Source organism: Cebidichthys violaceus, unplaced genomic scaffold (genome assembly GCF_023349555.1).
Source record: "Cebidichthys violaceus isolate CVI_PGR_0920_01 unplaced genomic scaffold, fCebVio1.0.p SCAF_17, whole genome shotgun sequence".
Classification (NCBI taxonomy): Eukaryota; Metazoa; Chordata; class Actinopteri; order Perciformes; family Stichaeidae; genus Cebidichthys; species Cebidichthys violaceus.
The window spans coordinates 1,798,431-1,814,627 of record NW_027176340.1 but is presented as its reverse complement, the minus strand read 5'-3'; the positions used below and the strand labels follow the sequence as shown (position 1 = coordinate 1,814,627).

Genomic DNA, 16,197 nt, shown 5'->3' with positions numbered 1-16,197 from the left:
AATTTACTGTCGGGTGCTTTTGTCAATCACGTGTTTTTCTTATGTGAAATCCTAAAGTCTTAGCTATGAATGATGTACAATATTAGTCCATAATGGAATCCTTATGAGCCCGGTAGTGTGCCGATACACACCTAGGTTATGCAGCAGGTGAGGTTGATATGCAAACAGATCATAACTGAATATTAGAGCTGCAGCAATTCTCAGAGAGACAAAACAGGAAAACAGGCATTTTATGAATTTTTGGGAAGAGCCCAGGTGTTCTTCAGCACATCATAGCCCGCTGCTTTGTAGGAAAGAAAATTCCCCCCAAAAAAAAGTGATGAGCTTCGTTGGTGTCTAAATATAGCTTCGTGCATCTGCAGCCGAGTGTTCCCTTCACACACTGTCGACTCACTCAGCGAGGGGATAACACGGCATACTCATTGTAAACACACAATATGAAGAGTCGCCGGTCAGAGGCCGCCTCCACCTCTGGACCGCTGCTTTCTGCTTACGTCGAGGTTATTATTATTTCAAAAAGTGTTAACCAATAAAAGAAATGGAACGGAGGGACGGCAGCATTAATAATGAAGGAGACTTATTCTCGCTCTCCGCCACAACCTGCATTTAAACTCAGGCCACTCAGACGCATCACAAACTCACACTGCTGCACTTATTGACTCTCGTTGGAGCTCTCGCCGCCATCGCAGCCACAACCGCTGCCGTCCTGCAGCGTCCCACGCAGAAGCCGCTGCACAGAGAGCGGTTAAGGGAGTCTGCGCCCTGAGCCCAGGAGGCATTAAAGATGTAGAATCCCCCCCACCCACCCTCATCCCCACACCCACCCCGCCTCCATTTCCCTTTTGGGCTGGTTTAAAGTTCTCATTGCCTGACAAAAAAAAAAAAGGAGCTGGGAGGGTCGGCGTGGAACCGTGTTAAAGACCCTCAACACGCCTGATGATACTTGCAGAAGACAGTGTCGGACCAATAGTGCTGCATCAGGACCGGTGGGTCTCCAGTCCACAGATATAAAGCATAAGAGTGCCTCATGAGGGTTGAGACATGGTGTCACTGTGAAGCAAACACTGCAAAAAAAAAAGAGATGATTATAGTGTATTATAGTGCATGTATTATAAGAGTTTTTGTGTGTTATGTCCCAGGTGAGACAAACTGTTTTTTCCAGTTTTGAAGGCACCATATGGTGAAGATGTCCTCTTTGATTCCACTGATATCCAGAAAATGAGCTAAAGTACAAGCTTCACTATACATACAGAGATGCAACAAAAGCTGCTGTCTAACTCAAAGTGAAGAGAAAAAAATATATATTTTGCTGCAAGCCTGCTTTCGAAGACTCGGCTTGCAGATCGTGCCCTCGTACGCGTTGACCTCTTTCCTCGTGTGGAAGTATTACCGGTTAACCGTTTCTCTGCTGCGGGAAACAACCAGCATCCATCCAAGAAATAATTAGGAAAAGAAAGCCTATCAGCATATTGCATTACCGTGTACTTTGCACAATGAGACAGGTGGGAAAGGCACGACGAAAAGGGAAAGAAACACGACCTCTGAACAGTGCCTCAAATAATCCTGAATGGAGAATCAGAAACCCTTGTATAGCTTATTCTACCCGTGAGCCCAGAGGCTTCTGTGGGGGGGTGTCAAAAATGCTATAGAACAAAGCCCCAAAAACAGAGTTGTTATCTGCATAACAATGCATTTCCTCAGACTCGCAACCTCAACTCTCAGCTCTGTCGGCTCGGCGGCAGGGGAAGAGCTGTGAAGGCCTGACGTTCAGGATGTGAGACAGTGAGTGGGCCGACTCCTCCACCCGACTCTGAGAGGAAATAATTGGCTTTATATCCACGTAACATGATTCAGGATTATTATGAATACATGGTCTGTGTGTGTGTGTGTGTGTGTGTGTGTGTGTGTGTGTGTGTGTGGTGTGTGTGTGTGTGGTGTGTGTGTGTGTAAAAAGACCTCACAAGTTGTGAATGCTAGAAACAGAACAAAGTGGCTAAAAAACTAGCATGAGAAAAAAAGTTAGAATTTTGATATATTGAATAGATGATGATTATATAGATTTTTTTTTTTTATCTTGCCTGATTTTTTACAGTGGTGTTGGGTCACTGGAAAGGGTGGACCCCACATTTAGGTGAAAAAAAGTGTGGGCCTTACAAAGGGGGGAAAACAAGTATGTGTGTGTGTGTGTGTGTGTGTGTGTGTGTGTGTGTGTGTGTGTGTGTGTGTGTGTGTGTGTGTGTTTAGAGACAGAACTGTGCTACAATGGCTGGAAGAAGTGAAGTTGTTTTACAGGAGTGTCCTGATTCCTCATTCATTCTCCTGCTGGTTGACTGACATACGGTGCATCAGCTGCGCACACACACACGCACACACACACACACACACACACACACACACACACACACACACACACACACACGCACACACACACACACACACACACACACACACACACACGCACACACACACACACACACACACACACACACACACACGGTGCGAGACACAAAGAGCGAGATAAAGACGAAACAGACGAAATATTCTAGAAACCAAGACTGTTCTGATTTGCTGAGAAGTAAACCTCAATGAGTGTGAAGGAGAACACAAACAATACAAGCTCCAGAACCGTCTAACTAGAGCGGAGGGCGTCTCAGGTGTCGTTTCCTCTGCGGCTGCACCTGAAATCAGCTCAGTTCCACTGGATAACCCCTAATCAGGCCACTGCATGAAATATAGACGCTGTGGACAAGCAAAACACATTTTCTATTTTTAAATTCAACAAATAACAACATCAAAGAAGATTGAGAAGAGCGTCTGGTGAATAAGCCATGAGCGGGATGCAGGTGATGAATCAGAAAGTAAAGCATGAAGGCGCCACTAACTTAAAAAATTGAAAACATAGACGAGTCACATGCATCCGGCCAAAAACGACAGCAGAGCTCAACCTCACTGCAGAGAGACGAGAGAGAGAGAGACGGCACTACTGCGACTTTATCCTCTTGATCTTACAGATGTTAAACTATATATATATTTATATCACAGCCCAGGAATCTCCAATGCTTTAGTCCCATGAGGGTTGATGACGCTGTTAAAACAAGTTCAAGAAAACCCACCGCCTGCTTAACAATGGTAGAAAAAACAAAATCCCTCTGGAGAGTGGAGTTGAAGACGTCGGATGCTGTTCACCCTTTGGTTTTATTGGGCGTGTCCAGATGTTACACAAGTCAACTCACCCCATGTGTGAGGTCAGTTCACACAGCTTAATGAGTCATAACTTTTTATTATTTTTCCTAAAAACATCATAGACTAGAGCAGGGGTCTTCAACAAGGACCCCCAAACTGATAGAGAGATGGAGCAGGGACCCCCTTCTATACACAGTATATTGTATAAAATTGTGTTTTATATTAAACTGGGCCTAGTGCCATGTATAAACATACCTCGTTATTGTGCATTCAGGTTCATATATTCATGTCATACCTTGTATGATAATCATGCATACAAGCTATTCAAACTGACGTTTTATTTTAAACATAAATGGTGGAAACGAAAATGAGTGATTAGTACCACTGCTATGCATAAATATACCTGTTATCTTGCATACAATACTGAACTATTAAAATAATGGACAGATTCATGTTTGGGGAAAGAAAAAAGAAAGAATTGTCTAATCAACCAAATATTTCGCGGACCCCCTGCAGTACCTCCGCGTACCCCCTAGGGGTCGCGGACCCCCTGTTGAAGACCTCTGGACTGGAGTATTTAATGCTTTTTTTCTGCAAGGGAAATTTTTTTTTATTTAAGCTTGATGCATTTGCTGGTTTGTTTAAAAGTGCGTTGTCTCCTTTAATGTGATTTTTTCTTTTATGTTAATTAACTTTTTGATGTCTGGTTTGTATGTCTGTTAACTGCTTTATCTAAAAAGGGATTATTCTGGGGAAATAAAGACTGAATAATACATTTTGACGTCGTAAACGTCGGGGTCTCCTCGCTGTGACATTCAGTCACCTCATCAGCTTCACACTGGCCAAAAAAACCCCCCACAAACCCATCCACCTTCCACATTGTGGGTGGATGGCCCACATGGCCACATTACTACGTTAGACTGAGCTTTGTTGTTTATCATTGTGACACTGAGAAAAACACAAACGCGCTCAAATTCTGATACTTAGTTACGTTTTTTTTTTTTTTTTTCCAATTCTGCGTTTGTGAGCCGAACCGTTCTGTCAGCGCTGCTCATGATTCCTCCTCCTCCTGAAACAACATATGAAGAATCCTCCAGAACAACAATAGGTACATCCCAAACTGACTGCAATTGTGGAAGACTCCCAGAGGAAACAAACCCATTTCTAGGGGGGGGGTGGGTTTACAGATCTACATTTTAATTGCTGTGGGACCTGCAAGGCAAAGAAAACTGTGGCACCATATAGTACAGAGTGAAATGGAAAGGGGGGGGGGGATAATGCTGTCGTGATGCTTTACGCCTCATTCGGATAAATGGCATTACTAAATGGATGGAAGCTATCGGTTTCTCATCTCGGTTCTGCTCACGGGGGGCTACTGGGAGTTATTTTCTGACGCAGCCACCAAAAATAAGAAGCACGACTATTGTTCCATGTCATTCTTTAGGTCCTGAATAGGTGCTTTCACGAAGATCAAACAGGGCTCGACAGAATCCTTTAATATGGCGTGAAAGCTACTTCTTCATCCCTTCACTTCTCCTCCCTGAGTCCTGAGCATCCTCACTCATCTAGATTTACATGAACACACAACTGCTGAGCTCAAAGAACAGAGATGTCCGACATTCTGTTGATCCCACACACACACGCATCGATACCCTCTGATTATTAACAGAACATTAAAAACACCAGGATTAAATCCCCTACTTCCCATCTTTTAAGCCACAATTATACCTCCGTGTGTGTGTGTGTGTGTGTGTGTGTGTGTGTGTGTGTGTGTGTGTGTGTCTGTGTGTGTTAGCTTATGTGTTGCGCACTGATAAGGAAAGGTAAGCTGGCGTGGAGATGACGCTGTTGGACTGGAGAGAAAGTGTTGAAGTGGAAAAAAAAAGGGCCGTTAGGCACTTAACCTTCTCTCTGATAAGGCCAGGAGGTGCACCAGAGCCTCTGAGAAAACACTCTGAAAGCTGTGGAGACGGAGAGCCCACCTCACCAGTCTGCCCGACCCAGTCTCGACAACCCCCCCCCCCCCCCCCCCCCCCCCCCCCCCCCCCCCCAAATAATGAACCTCCCACTTAGTCTGGTCAGGTAATAGTTCCTGGCGATACGTCGCATTTTTAGCGCGGTTTAAGTGAATGATTTCGGTCCGCACACGACTCCAGATTGTTCGGTCTTCAGACGTTTGTTTCAAGCCGCAGCGGCCGAGGAGCTGGTGTGAGCCGACCGTATGCTACCCAGTTAGCAGCTAGCTGGTGAACACAGTGGAGCGGCGTAGCGGCCAGACATTCCCCTCAAGACCAAAGCAGAGCTAGAAGAACGTGAATACTGATTGAACGTTTGCCAGGTACCAAAAACTTGACTTGAAAATGAAGTGCGACTGTTTCTCTGCGTCTGCTAGATGCTTTAGCAACACATGTACTAAAATAGCCATATCTACTTTAAATGATAATAATATTAGGTTGTTGCACTGCCACTAAGTGGCCACAAAAAATATATAATCAAATAAGGCACAACGTTCCTTTTATCTGTTTGTAAATGGATGAGATTATCAGTAGATTCATTGAGGTTTCCTGGATCTACAGTAAATACAAACGTCTCTCTGCTTTCACCGTCCATCAGACTACAAACCTACTCAATTAATCATACGTACAGGATAGAGGCGCACATTCACATACCGCCCTCTAACTACGCCTCTCTGAAGAACGCTCCATTATTCAGCAGCCTCGCTGCATAGCGCACTCGCCCCTCCGCAACCACAAACGGGACGTTAGTGTCCAGGAGCAGCTCCTTAACAACCCGTCATAGAACTCGGGTCAACTGATGGACGGCCGGCGACGAGCGCTTCTGCATCGCGGGGGCGGAGTAAAAACACGAAGGCTTTCCCCACAGACCGACAGAGCTGCACGCCCGCAAAAAGATGCACACGCTACTAAACTTGAACACTGAGGGATTCTATTTCTACACCTTCAGATGGTTTAGTCTGTGTCACTGCACACATGTCAGAGTTTGTCCCGCCCTCCGATGCCGCAGAGAACCAAACTGCAAAAGAAAGATGAGACGGCTGGTAAATTGTGATAAACTGATAAAACAGTGGGTCGTCTGGCGGTTGGTCACATTAGAAAATCCATTCTCATCACTGCCATCATCCTAATAAAAGTTTCTGGTCCGCCTGCTACACGAGGGCTTCGATACGATGCCATCCTTCCCTTCCTCGGCATCCTTGAATGCTAATGCTAATGCTAATCCCAATGAGTTGCGGCACTCGCGGAACACCTCTTGCCATCGGGGCAGTTGTGTACGAGCAGCCTGCCTCCGACTTTCATGAATGCGAGAAAAGAAAAAAGCTCCGCTCGCAAAAAAAAAAAAGAGAAAGAAATCCATCATCGTTTCTAGACATTAATGGTACATTTTCTGACCAGGAAGTGGGTCAGTTTTACCTTTTGTGAAGAGACAGAAGCTTGAGCAAACAGATGGACCAATGTGCGTGCGCACACACACACACACACACACACACACACACACGTGGAGCATTATTCATGCAGTGGGATGCCCCAAAATGAATCCATGTGTGTGTAAATGTCATCAGTAAATGTCAATAGCTTTTTTTTTTTTTTTTTTTGAGGCCTATCCCGAGGACATGTAGCCCGGCTTATGGGCCGTGGGACTCAAGGCGTACCTTCGTTTCCTACTACTTCATCTATTCTTAATCCACTTTAAAGACCTCATCTGCTCACGCGATGAATTAAACAACACATGAGTGTGGGACAAGCAGGAAGCAGAAAAGAGGACAGATATGTTCACAGGATGGAGGAGAGAAGAAGAAACCTCCCGTCTCACTTTTTCATGTGATGGAATACACTTGTCAGGGTGGAAGGAGGTTAGGAAACAAGTAATGATCGCAGAGAGAAACAGTCTGCTACACATGCGAGACATGCACACTGCTTAAACCGTTACACCTGTGTTTTCAAATTGCAGATTTGACTAATTCTGGAATATATACGGCTAAAAAGGAGGCTAAAGGAGCTAACACCTTCTCACATCCTCTGTACCTCGATGTAGGAAGCGAGCCTGGGGTAGACCCTGTAAGGTCCCACCACGTGAGACAGAGGCGTGGTGCAGGGGAAGCTGGTGGTCACAGCGTGGCTCACTTCAGGAAGAGAAAACACCTTGAAGCCAAACTTCTCGTACATCTTCTGCAGCTCTTCGTCCGGCTTCTCTTCGCCCTCGCACAGGACGCTGCCCACCACGTAGCGGCACTTCTCTGCCGGCCTCTGAGGGGGACAGAGAGAGACGAGAGATGAAACAAAATGCAGATCCACTTCAAAAACCAGTAGAAACCCGCTCTTCTTTATTGTACAACCATGGAACGCAAGGCAAGGAAACGGCTTCTAATGGAGGAACAATTAGACGTTTCAATGTAGTTCTATTGAATTATACTGTAGCGCATTTCTGTGAGATTCGACACCGGGTGTATATTGATCTATATCGCAAATTTCTCTTATGCACAAGGAAATGCAATTTGTTAAGTAGGCCACATTAAAAGCAAACACTGAAAATAAGCCAATCAAAGGACTGCTGCACTATGTGAAACTTTTTAACGAACTTTATTTTTCATAAAAGTTGTCCATCTAGTAGTGGGGTAAAAAAAAAAAAAAAGAGTGTATGTCGTCCTCTCTCTCTCTCTCTCTCTCTCTCTCTCTCTCTCTCTCTCTCTCTCCTGACCATCACTATCATATAAGACAAAAAAAATTAAAAAAAATAAAATATGAATATAATATTGATATTAGGACCTGAGGCTGGCTCCAGCTGGGATTTGAGCTATTGTAATATCTATTGCAATAGATGAATGAAGCGTGCAACTTGTTCTTTCCCCACCTGTCATTGTTTTACAACACATCATTGTGAAAATAGCAGGGCGGCCCACAGAGGGGAGGGAGGAGGGGGGGGGAGGGGGGGGGGGGTGGTGTTACCTGTGTGTCACTAGTGCTGATGATGCTGCACGTGTCTGGAAGTAAAAATAGCAGTGGTTTGATTTTAACTTGTCGGGACCTTCACGTGGTTCGTGTGTCACTGAGCGCAGAGCCGCCAGCTCTGGTGAACAACAGCCGGGTCACACATGTAGATGTTCAAAGTGTGTCTGTGTGTTATTTTTTACAGTGTGTACAGCACAGCTAACTGAAGATCCATCTCCTGGAGCTGCTGCACGCTCTCGTCCCGGGAAGTTCTCTCCTGGCGACGGAGGAGGACGGACCAAACAACACGACTCGTTTTTTCTAGTTTTTCCCGCCACTGTAGATATTTAACCCAATAAACAGACCATCAAAACATATATATATATATATATATATATATATATATATATATATATATATATATATATATATATATATATATATATATATGGACCGTACAGTTAAACACGCAGATAGCTAACTTAAACTACAGGCCGACGCCACACGTAAAGATTATAAAATATGTTACTTTTAACCGGCTCTCAGAGTTTCAGACGTTTACTTTGAATCCTGCATATTCTTGTCCTGCTGCTAGTTAGCGGTTAACTGATGACTGTACATTTATAGTGTATGGACACAGGAGTAGAGATGAAACGCTGCCCCCTATTGGTTGGGAGCATCTTACATATTGCACCTTTAACGCGCCCACACGTCCGATGTGAACCAGACAGAATGAAAATCACTGAGGAGATCTGACACAGATTCTCCTACTCTCATGTTTGCAGACAGCCTGCAGAGCTTCAGATTGAGAGTGGGAGCTGTTGTTAAAAGGACTTGTACTGCCTTCTTTTTTGTTGTTGTTGTTGCATATTTCACTCCATGTTTCCTGGCAGGCACGGTTCAAATTCATTACAATAATTCATTTAGACACGAGAACTGCCAATAATAATGATGACGCAAGGAAGTGTGCACCGATTATCTGCAGAAAAAGATAACGCAATCCGAAAACCAACGTCTGAGTAACGTTGTGAGATGCAGAGCTAATCCTCACTGAGACACATGGCCCAGATGTAGTAGCTACACTATATGTGATGTGGACTAGATGTGGTGAAACGTACAGAAGCCCTGGTCCCTTAAGACCCGCTGCTGGTTTCTGCTCTGTGACGGTGGCCGTCTGTGGAGGGCTGGCACTGAGGGGGACACAGATGGGAGTCAGCAACACTCATCTTCATGTTCCCTGGCGTCCTTGCACAATTATCACATCTAACCGCCGCAACCTTCTCTTCTCTTCCATCTCATTTCTCACATTCGGGGGGGGGGGGGGGGGGGGGGGGGGGGGGGGGGTTATTTTTGACTGCATTGTGTTGCTACTGCGCGTCAGGCTTTTTTCCGCCGTCCTACTTTGTTCGTACGGCAGCTTTTTGTGGCCTAACTCAGCATCGCCGGCTGCCAGCGAGACTCCGCGGCGAAGACGAATCTATTCGACGAGCCCCAACCTAACCCTCAGTGCCTCTTAATGTCTGCATCATGTGGGTAATAATGATGACCGACAGCGCCTGTTGAGCATGAGCAGATAATCTTTACTGTCACCTGACAGAGCCCCTTGCAACCATGTTCGCCAGTGAGTCAGAGAGCACAGATCACCTGCCTTTTTGACAGGGAATTATTCATTGAAGGCAACATGAGGTACACTGGATCTGTTTACAATGAAGCGATGAGTCACCGCAAATACAGGCAGTCGCAGTGGCTGTGTTAGCTTTGTGTGGGTAAGTCATTACAGCCATGTGACAATGAGGATATATCAATTTTTAAGGCCTGGTATGTATTGTGGAAAACAGGATCGTGGAGTCAACATTTTGAGAAAGATGACTATTTGACAAAATCGTCATCGATATGAAGGCAGAGATAACTCTGCTCTTAGGACGGAGCGGCATGGCTGAAAACAATTCCATATAATAATCCACATTAAGAGTGATTATAGCCTGTTTCCTCTACAGGAACAATGTTTTTAGGAACACAGGACCTCTGGTGAGCAACAAGTTCCTCTATGTAGCTTCTTGTCCCTAAAAAGTACCTTCTCATGTTATGATGAAGCATTATTACTCATGTCCCAGGAACCATTGGGATAGAATTCCCATCGTCGTCAGCTGGACTTGTACTATGTTTATATGCTATGCTAAATATTAAATGGTGGGTGGCCGTGGCTAAGTGGAGAGCAGGGTCGATCCCCGGCTCCTGCTAGGTCCTAGTGCCCTTGAGCAAATACACTTAACCCCAAATTTCCCTTGGCTGAATTGTAAGTCTGCTAAATGACTGTACTGTAATGTCCACCTACCAAACATCACTACAAAACACTGTTACTGTGAGCATGTTAGCATGCAGACATTAGCATTCAGCTCAAAGTATTGCTGTGCTGTTCACATGGAAACATGGCAGACGGTCTACGGCAATCTGGATGTCATGTTAGTGAGGGGAGAGCAGAATCCTTGTTTCTCTGTCGATGTGTGTTTTTTTTCGTTACCTAAATCTGAACCAACGCGAACCACAGAGGGGGAGGCGGGGGGGGCGGGGCGCTACCATTTTAAGATGTGTGAAACACTATTTGTAACAGGAACAGACTTCGACATAACACCATGCAACAATCTAAAAGTTAAAATCTTAACATTCTGCCAGCCTCTGGACGATGGTACGTCACCTCACACCGGAGAAAGTTTGCAATAGAACATGCATTACTAGGATAAACACGTAAAATAGTTGTACTCAATATATCTCATTCCACCGCCGTAGCAATTGGATGCATGCTTTGTTTTCCCTGTGCGGTCCAGAAGGTGTTTTCCACCAGCAGGCTGCCTGATTCCATGTGAATGCAGCTTCACACGTCCTACTAGTTCTTGCAATTACACAACACGATCATATCATCGTTACATTAATACTGAATTATCACCCAGCCCCTTAAACCATATAAGTCAAACTGTCTAAGCCCTTTGTTTCTTAAGGCTTGTTCTGAACAACGGGATTGTTCTCATCTAAACAGATTTATGTGCAGAGGGTTGGTCTCGTGCACGGAGCTGCTCCTCGTCAACACTGGTGCTCTACGATAAGACGCAAAGAAAACACCCATTCGAAGCGCAGAGGGGACGGGAACTGTCCTCCCACCGTCTCGCTTCGGCACCTTACCATCTCGCCGTACTCTCACGCTCTCCTCGCGCTGATGGACTACAGTGTGTTAGACAAACCCAGTAGTTCACTAATGATATCATTCAGGGCTCTAGCCATCATTCACATCCCACACGGTGGCGAGAACAAACAGCGGCCCTGACTGCGTCTCATCTCTGCTTCCAGATAGATAACGCGCCCCAGAGACTACAGGCAATTAGGAGAGAGAGAGAGAGAGAGAGAGAGGCACACCGGCATGCACTTGACTTGTATCGTCTTCTCTCGCCAACGTTGTTTTGCTCGTGTCTGAAATTCTACCACCGCAAAAAAGAAAAAAAAAAAAAAGGGTAGAAATTCTCAGCCTACTTCAGTTCTACGCCGGGCAGCTGCACTCTAAAAGTCAGCTTCACTGAGAAGCAAAAAGCGACTGTGGAGATTGTGCCATTGTGACTGAGCGCTGATGTTATTATTGTCTCTGCAGCAGGCTGCAGAAAAGGCAATATAGTTACCAGTAAACTCCGCTAAATGTACACTCAAGCTATCCGCGAGATATACACACATGTTTTAATTTTACGTCTCCGCTGATTTCATCTACAGCAGACATTCTTTTCTTATGGTTCCCTATCCTAAGCGAGCTCGTTAAATTGGGAGAGAGAGAGAGAAGAAGAAGAAGAAGAAGAAGAAAAAAAGACTTATACGGCCAATGGTTGTAGCGCTCGCGGCCCACGGGACTCTAAGATGGCTTCCCTTTTCACAAATAGTGCCATTCCCCATCTCTACCGGATTCCCTCTAAGCCAGGTCTCCAAGGACCTGTTGGGAAAGAAAGTCATTTCAAAAAGCAATTCTTTGCTTGAAGGCTACAAGGGCCTTTTCAACAATAATAATAAAAAAAAAAAAAAAAGGTATAGCCGAGAGAGGTAATTCCTTATTAGCAGACACGTAATGTGGATTTAGGCTCTTCATCTCGCTGCATGTCTTCACCACTTGGTGTGCATCGGTTCCTCCTCGCTCACAAACGGTCATTTCTGAAGAGTTGGCAGGTCAAGGGACAAACGAGGCGCGCAGACAAGCGCTCTGCGTTTAACCGTAAAGACGGCGTCGTAATTAGCATTCCATACTCCGCCATCGCCTCGTTAAAAACGCGACTGCCGAGCGACTGATCGTCGACGACGCGAAAGCTACACCGGCAGAGCGGGAGCGACTTCAAATGGAACGGAAGCAGAACGTCAGCTGCCTCTTTAAAGCAAGCCCACACGGACTGTGTGAAGGCACTTGCTGCGAGGCACGGAACTTCAAGAGAATAAAAGACATTTCTCTCAGTGCACAGGCTGGCTTTTAGTATGCCGCTCGACAACCAAATGCGCCGTTCAAATTAAAACTAAACGCGAGCACGTCGTCACGTTCGCCCTCCGTGCCGGTCGTTGGCAACACTGGGTTCACCATTGCGCCAGAATGGAGTGAAGAGGCTGCGGTTGGTCGAGGGTCCTTTCACTGCACACCGCAGACAACAAGACATCTGCACGTGTTGGGGGGCATCTCCGCACTCGTTAGGCCATCTTCACACCAACGTCTGCAGTGGAGCGAGTATCGCCGACCCAAACCAGCGCAGTCAAAGCAGAGAGAGAGAGAGATATATATACAGCGAGAACAACAATCACACTGACCGACGTAACATCTAGCCACTTGAATATGTCACCGCTTGGAAATAACATGAAGACTTATTCAAGACATCAATATGTCCTCCTTGAGGGCCCCTTCCTTTTTTAAAAAGGAGGACATATTATATATGTAATCTGCAGCGATGAGGGCCAACCATCGGCGCTTTAAAGGCCGGAGCCGGTGGAAATCTTCCTCGGTGCAACGCTGTGCCTTCAGGCTTGTGCTCGGACGTAGCTGGTAATTACACGTGGCATCCTGGGAGTTCTGGCATGTATAATTACTGGCACGGATAAGCGGCCCGCTGGAGGCAGGACTCAAGTTTTCCTTCGCCACAGCGGTGGAGCCGGTTTCACCGCCCGCTGGCCAGCTGGACGTAGCCGTGGCGCTCCTCCAGCCAGATGTCGCGGAGCGGGGAGATAATCTTCTCTGAGAGGAGATATGAATGAATCCCCTCCCTCCCTCTGCAGAGGCGCACACTTCCCTCTCTGCACACGTTCAACCCACTTCCTCCTTTGCTCTCTTTATTAAAAGCAGCCCTGATGAATATTTGCCTGTGCAACATTCAATACATCGCGAAAAATGTCCCGTCGCAGGATGGATTTTGAAGGCATTCTTCACCGTCTCGTTTCACGGACTAATCGCAGCTCGAGTTCGAGTAACGTTGTTCCTTTCCACATCAACAACAGGCCTCCTAAAAATAGACTCAACAGTTGTGTGCAGCTCCTCATGTAATAGATTCCGTCTGGATTCCTGCCTCCTTGTTCTGCAGCATCTCACTCAGTGTGGAGATGTCCATGAACATTAATGGGGTGCTTCACTGTAGGGGAGAGTCGTGCATAATATTGACTTGAAGACCTGTGGGACCAGACTTCAGAGTATCAGCGTATTTATTTTCTCATTTCATATCCACCTTTAAAAGCAGGCAACTCCCCCCCCCCCCCCCCCCCCCCCCCCTTTCATGTTGTTGCTGTCGACAGACAGACAAGCAGCAGTAAAATGCTAATAAATTTGACTGGGAGTGCAGCGGTGCTCGGCGCTGTGATCTGAAATTCCGATTGATGAATTGGAGCACCGCGAGGCTCTCAAGGTGAGTCAGACTCCTTCCCATTTACACCTCTTCCCCCCCCCCCCCCCCCTTCCAAGGCAGTTCAACGCCTCGCCTCATCTGTCATCGCCACTCCCAAACACATGACATTTCATTTTCTCCCACTTGTCATCACGGGGAGCCACGAGTGGGCTTTAGCTTCAGAAGCTAAAACAAAGTGGAAATATTCGGCAGATCAGAGGACGAACCAAAACCACGGCTCTAGTCCAGCCTCGGTACGGACACACCGTGGTGTCAGACGCAGCTCTGTGTGTGTGTGTGTGTGTGTGTGTGTAGCTCTACCAGACGTTGATCATTTCTATTACAGGGAGCAGAACGGTTGACCACAACATGACAAAGCGCTACAACCCAGGAACTCAATGAGTTAGTGGGTCCTGTATCCAGACGGGCGACTCCGCCCTGAGCGCTCAGGTGTGTTTAAGGCGTGACCCTCGGTGTTGTGGGTCACCGTACGGCATAGAGACAGCACTAAAGAAAGCTTTTTTTTTTTTTTTTTGCTTTTTGGCTAAAATAGAATATTATATTAATTGCATGTTTTCTTCACAGAACCGGTCGCCATCTTTCTACGGTAGCCCAGACGGGACAAAACCAAATACTGGCTCTTTGATAGGGCGCTCGTCGTCACACTGGAAAAAGTTTCAGTTGATTGCGATCTGTAAACCTCAGACGTATCCTACACCTACACACACACACACACACACACACACACACACACACACACACACACACACACACACACACACACACACACACACACACACATCTGCACCTTAAAACTATTCGGCGCTAAGCACAGGACGCAGCGATGACGGAGGAAGGGGAAGAGAATGCCAGCTAAAATAGACGGCCGATGGCAGACTCACACCCACAAGCATATAACCAGAGGTGAGGCAGACTAATGTCCGGCTGACTGACCCGTGAGCCAGAACTGCTCGAACTGTTCAGTCCCTCAGGCCTTTGTGATAATAACTCGTGTGGCAACCATAAGCACACATGCACGACATGATTCAGCGGTAAACAGCGTTGCCTCCACCACACCCTTCACCAGTCCACAGCTGTGCAGAGAGACGTCTGCCTTCCAGCCTACGGTCGGTTCATCCACCAGAACAAGAAGCCCGCTCCACCCACATCCAGCTCGGTGCGGTTCACTCCGAACGCCGCTCCTATACCGGCTTGTATTGTAGTCATTAAACGGTGGATTATATCAAAACTTGAACGCAAGGTGAATGCAAATAAGTAGCAATTTGTTGAAAACCAGTGAAGCCATAAAAACCCACTGGAGTAGTGTCACAGTGACCAATTAACACACAGCCACTTAGATCTGAAATCCATTTTTGACTGAATTAATTATGAGGCTGAGTCACACTACTTATGACATGATAATACATTAATTATAAAGAGCAATGTGGGTTTTTAGGATGCGCCTGTCTCCCACACAACTCAGTCCCAATGTCAACACTGCCATCTAGTGCGCAGTAAGCAAACAGGCGCATAATGTCCGGTGCAGGGTGGAGGCTGCGGCACCGCTGGACCCGCTGGACCCGCTTACTTAACATTAACAACTCTTGTTTGAACCCGATGCAGAGGCCAGCTTAAGTATTGAGTCAAGTCTGAATACAGCATGGTGCACAGTCCACCGTGAGTCATGCAAACACAGCGACAGGAGTTGACTTTCTAATCCCCTTAAAAACGGATCTATTCTTTAATTGGAGTTCTGGAGAACTTAGGTCTCAGCCAGATGGCATCGCTCACATTTTGAGTTTACTTGTGCGGCTGGTGGTGAGAAATCAGACCCTTGGCCTTTGTAAACAAAAGGTCAACAAATTCTCGCGTCACAAGAAAAGCGACTGATGGGGTCTAATTCTCTGGATCAGGAGACGAAGATCTTCTAACTGACTAGAAGCCAAAAGCTGATGGAACAACTTTAAATCAGTTAATGACAGTGTTTTGATACTTTATGTATTCCTGTGATGTCTAGTTCGTCTCCATAGAGGAAGTCAGAGGTTCCATACGTCTTCAGATTATCTGAAAATAAACAGAGCCGAGTCATTAGACATGTACAGAAATACGTCTGCCCTGCAGAGACTTCTGAGACTATCCTATAACAGAACCCTTGTGATTCAGACTCTCCATGACTTCTGAGAACC

General features: G+C 46.2%; 1 protein-coding gene across 1 annotated transcript in view; it reads right to left on the bottom strand.

The window, feature by feature from the left end:
- tex264a (testis expressed 264, ER-phagy receptor a) overlaps positions 1 to 16,197 on the bottom strand; it is a 52,594-nt gene that overhangs the window by 33,940 nt on the left and 2,457 nt on the right. The window contains exon 2 of the mRNA XM_068711932.1: positions 7,227 to 7,448. Within this exon, the coding sequence (XP_068568033.1) occupies positions 7,227 to 7,448 (222 nt within the window). The remainder of the gene's footprint in view (positions 1 to 7,226; positions 7,449 to 16,197) is intronic.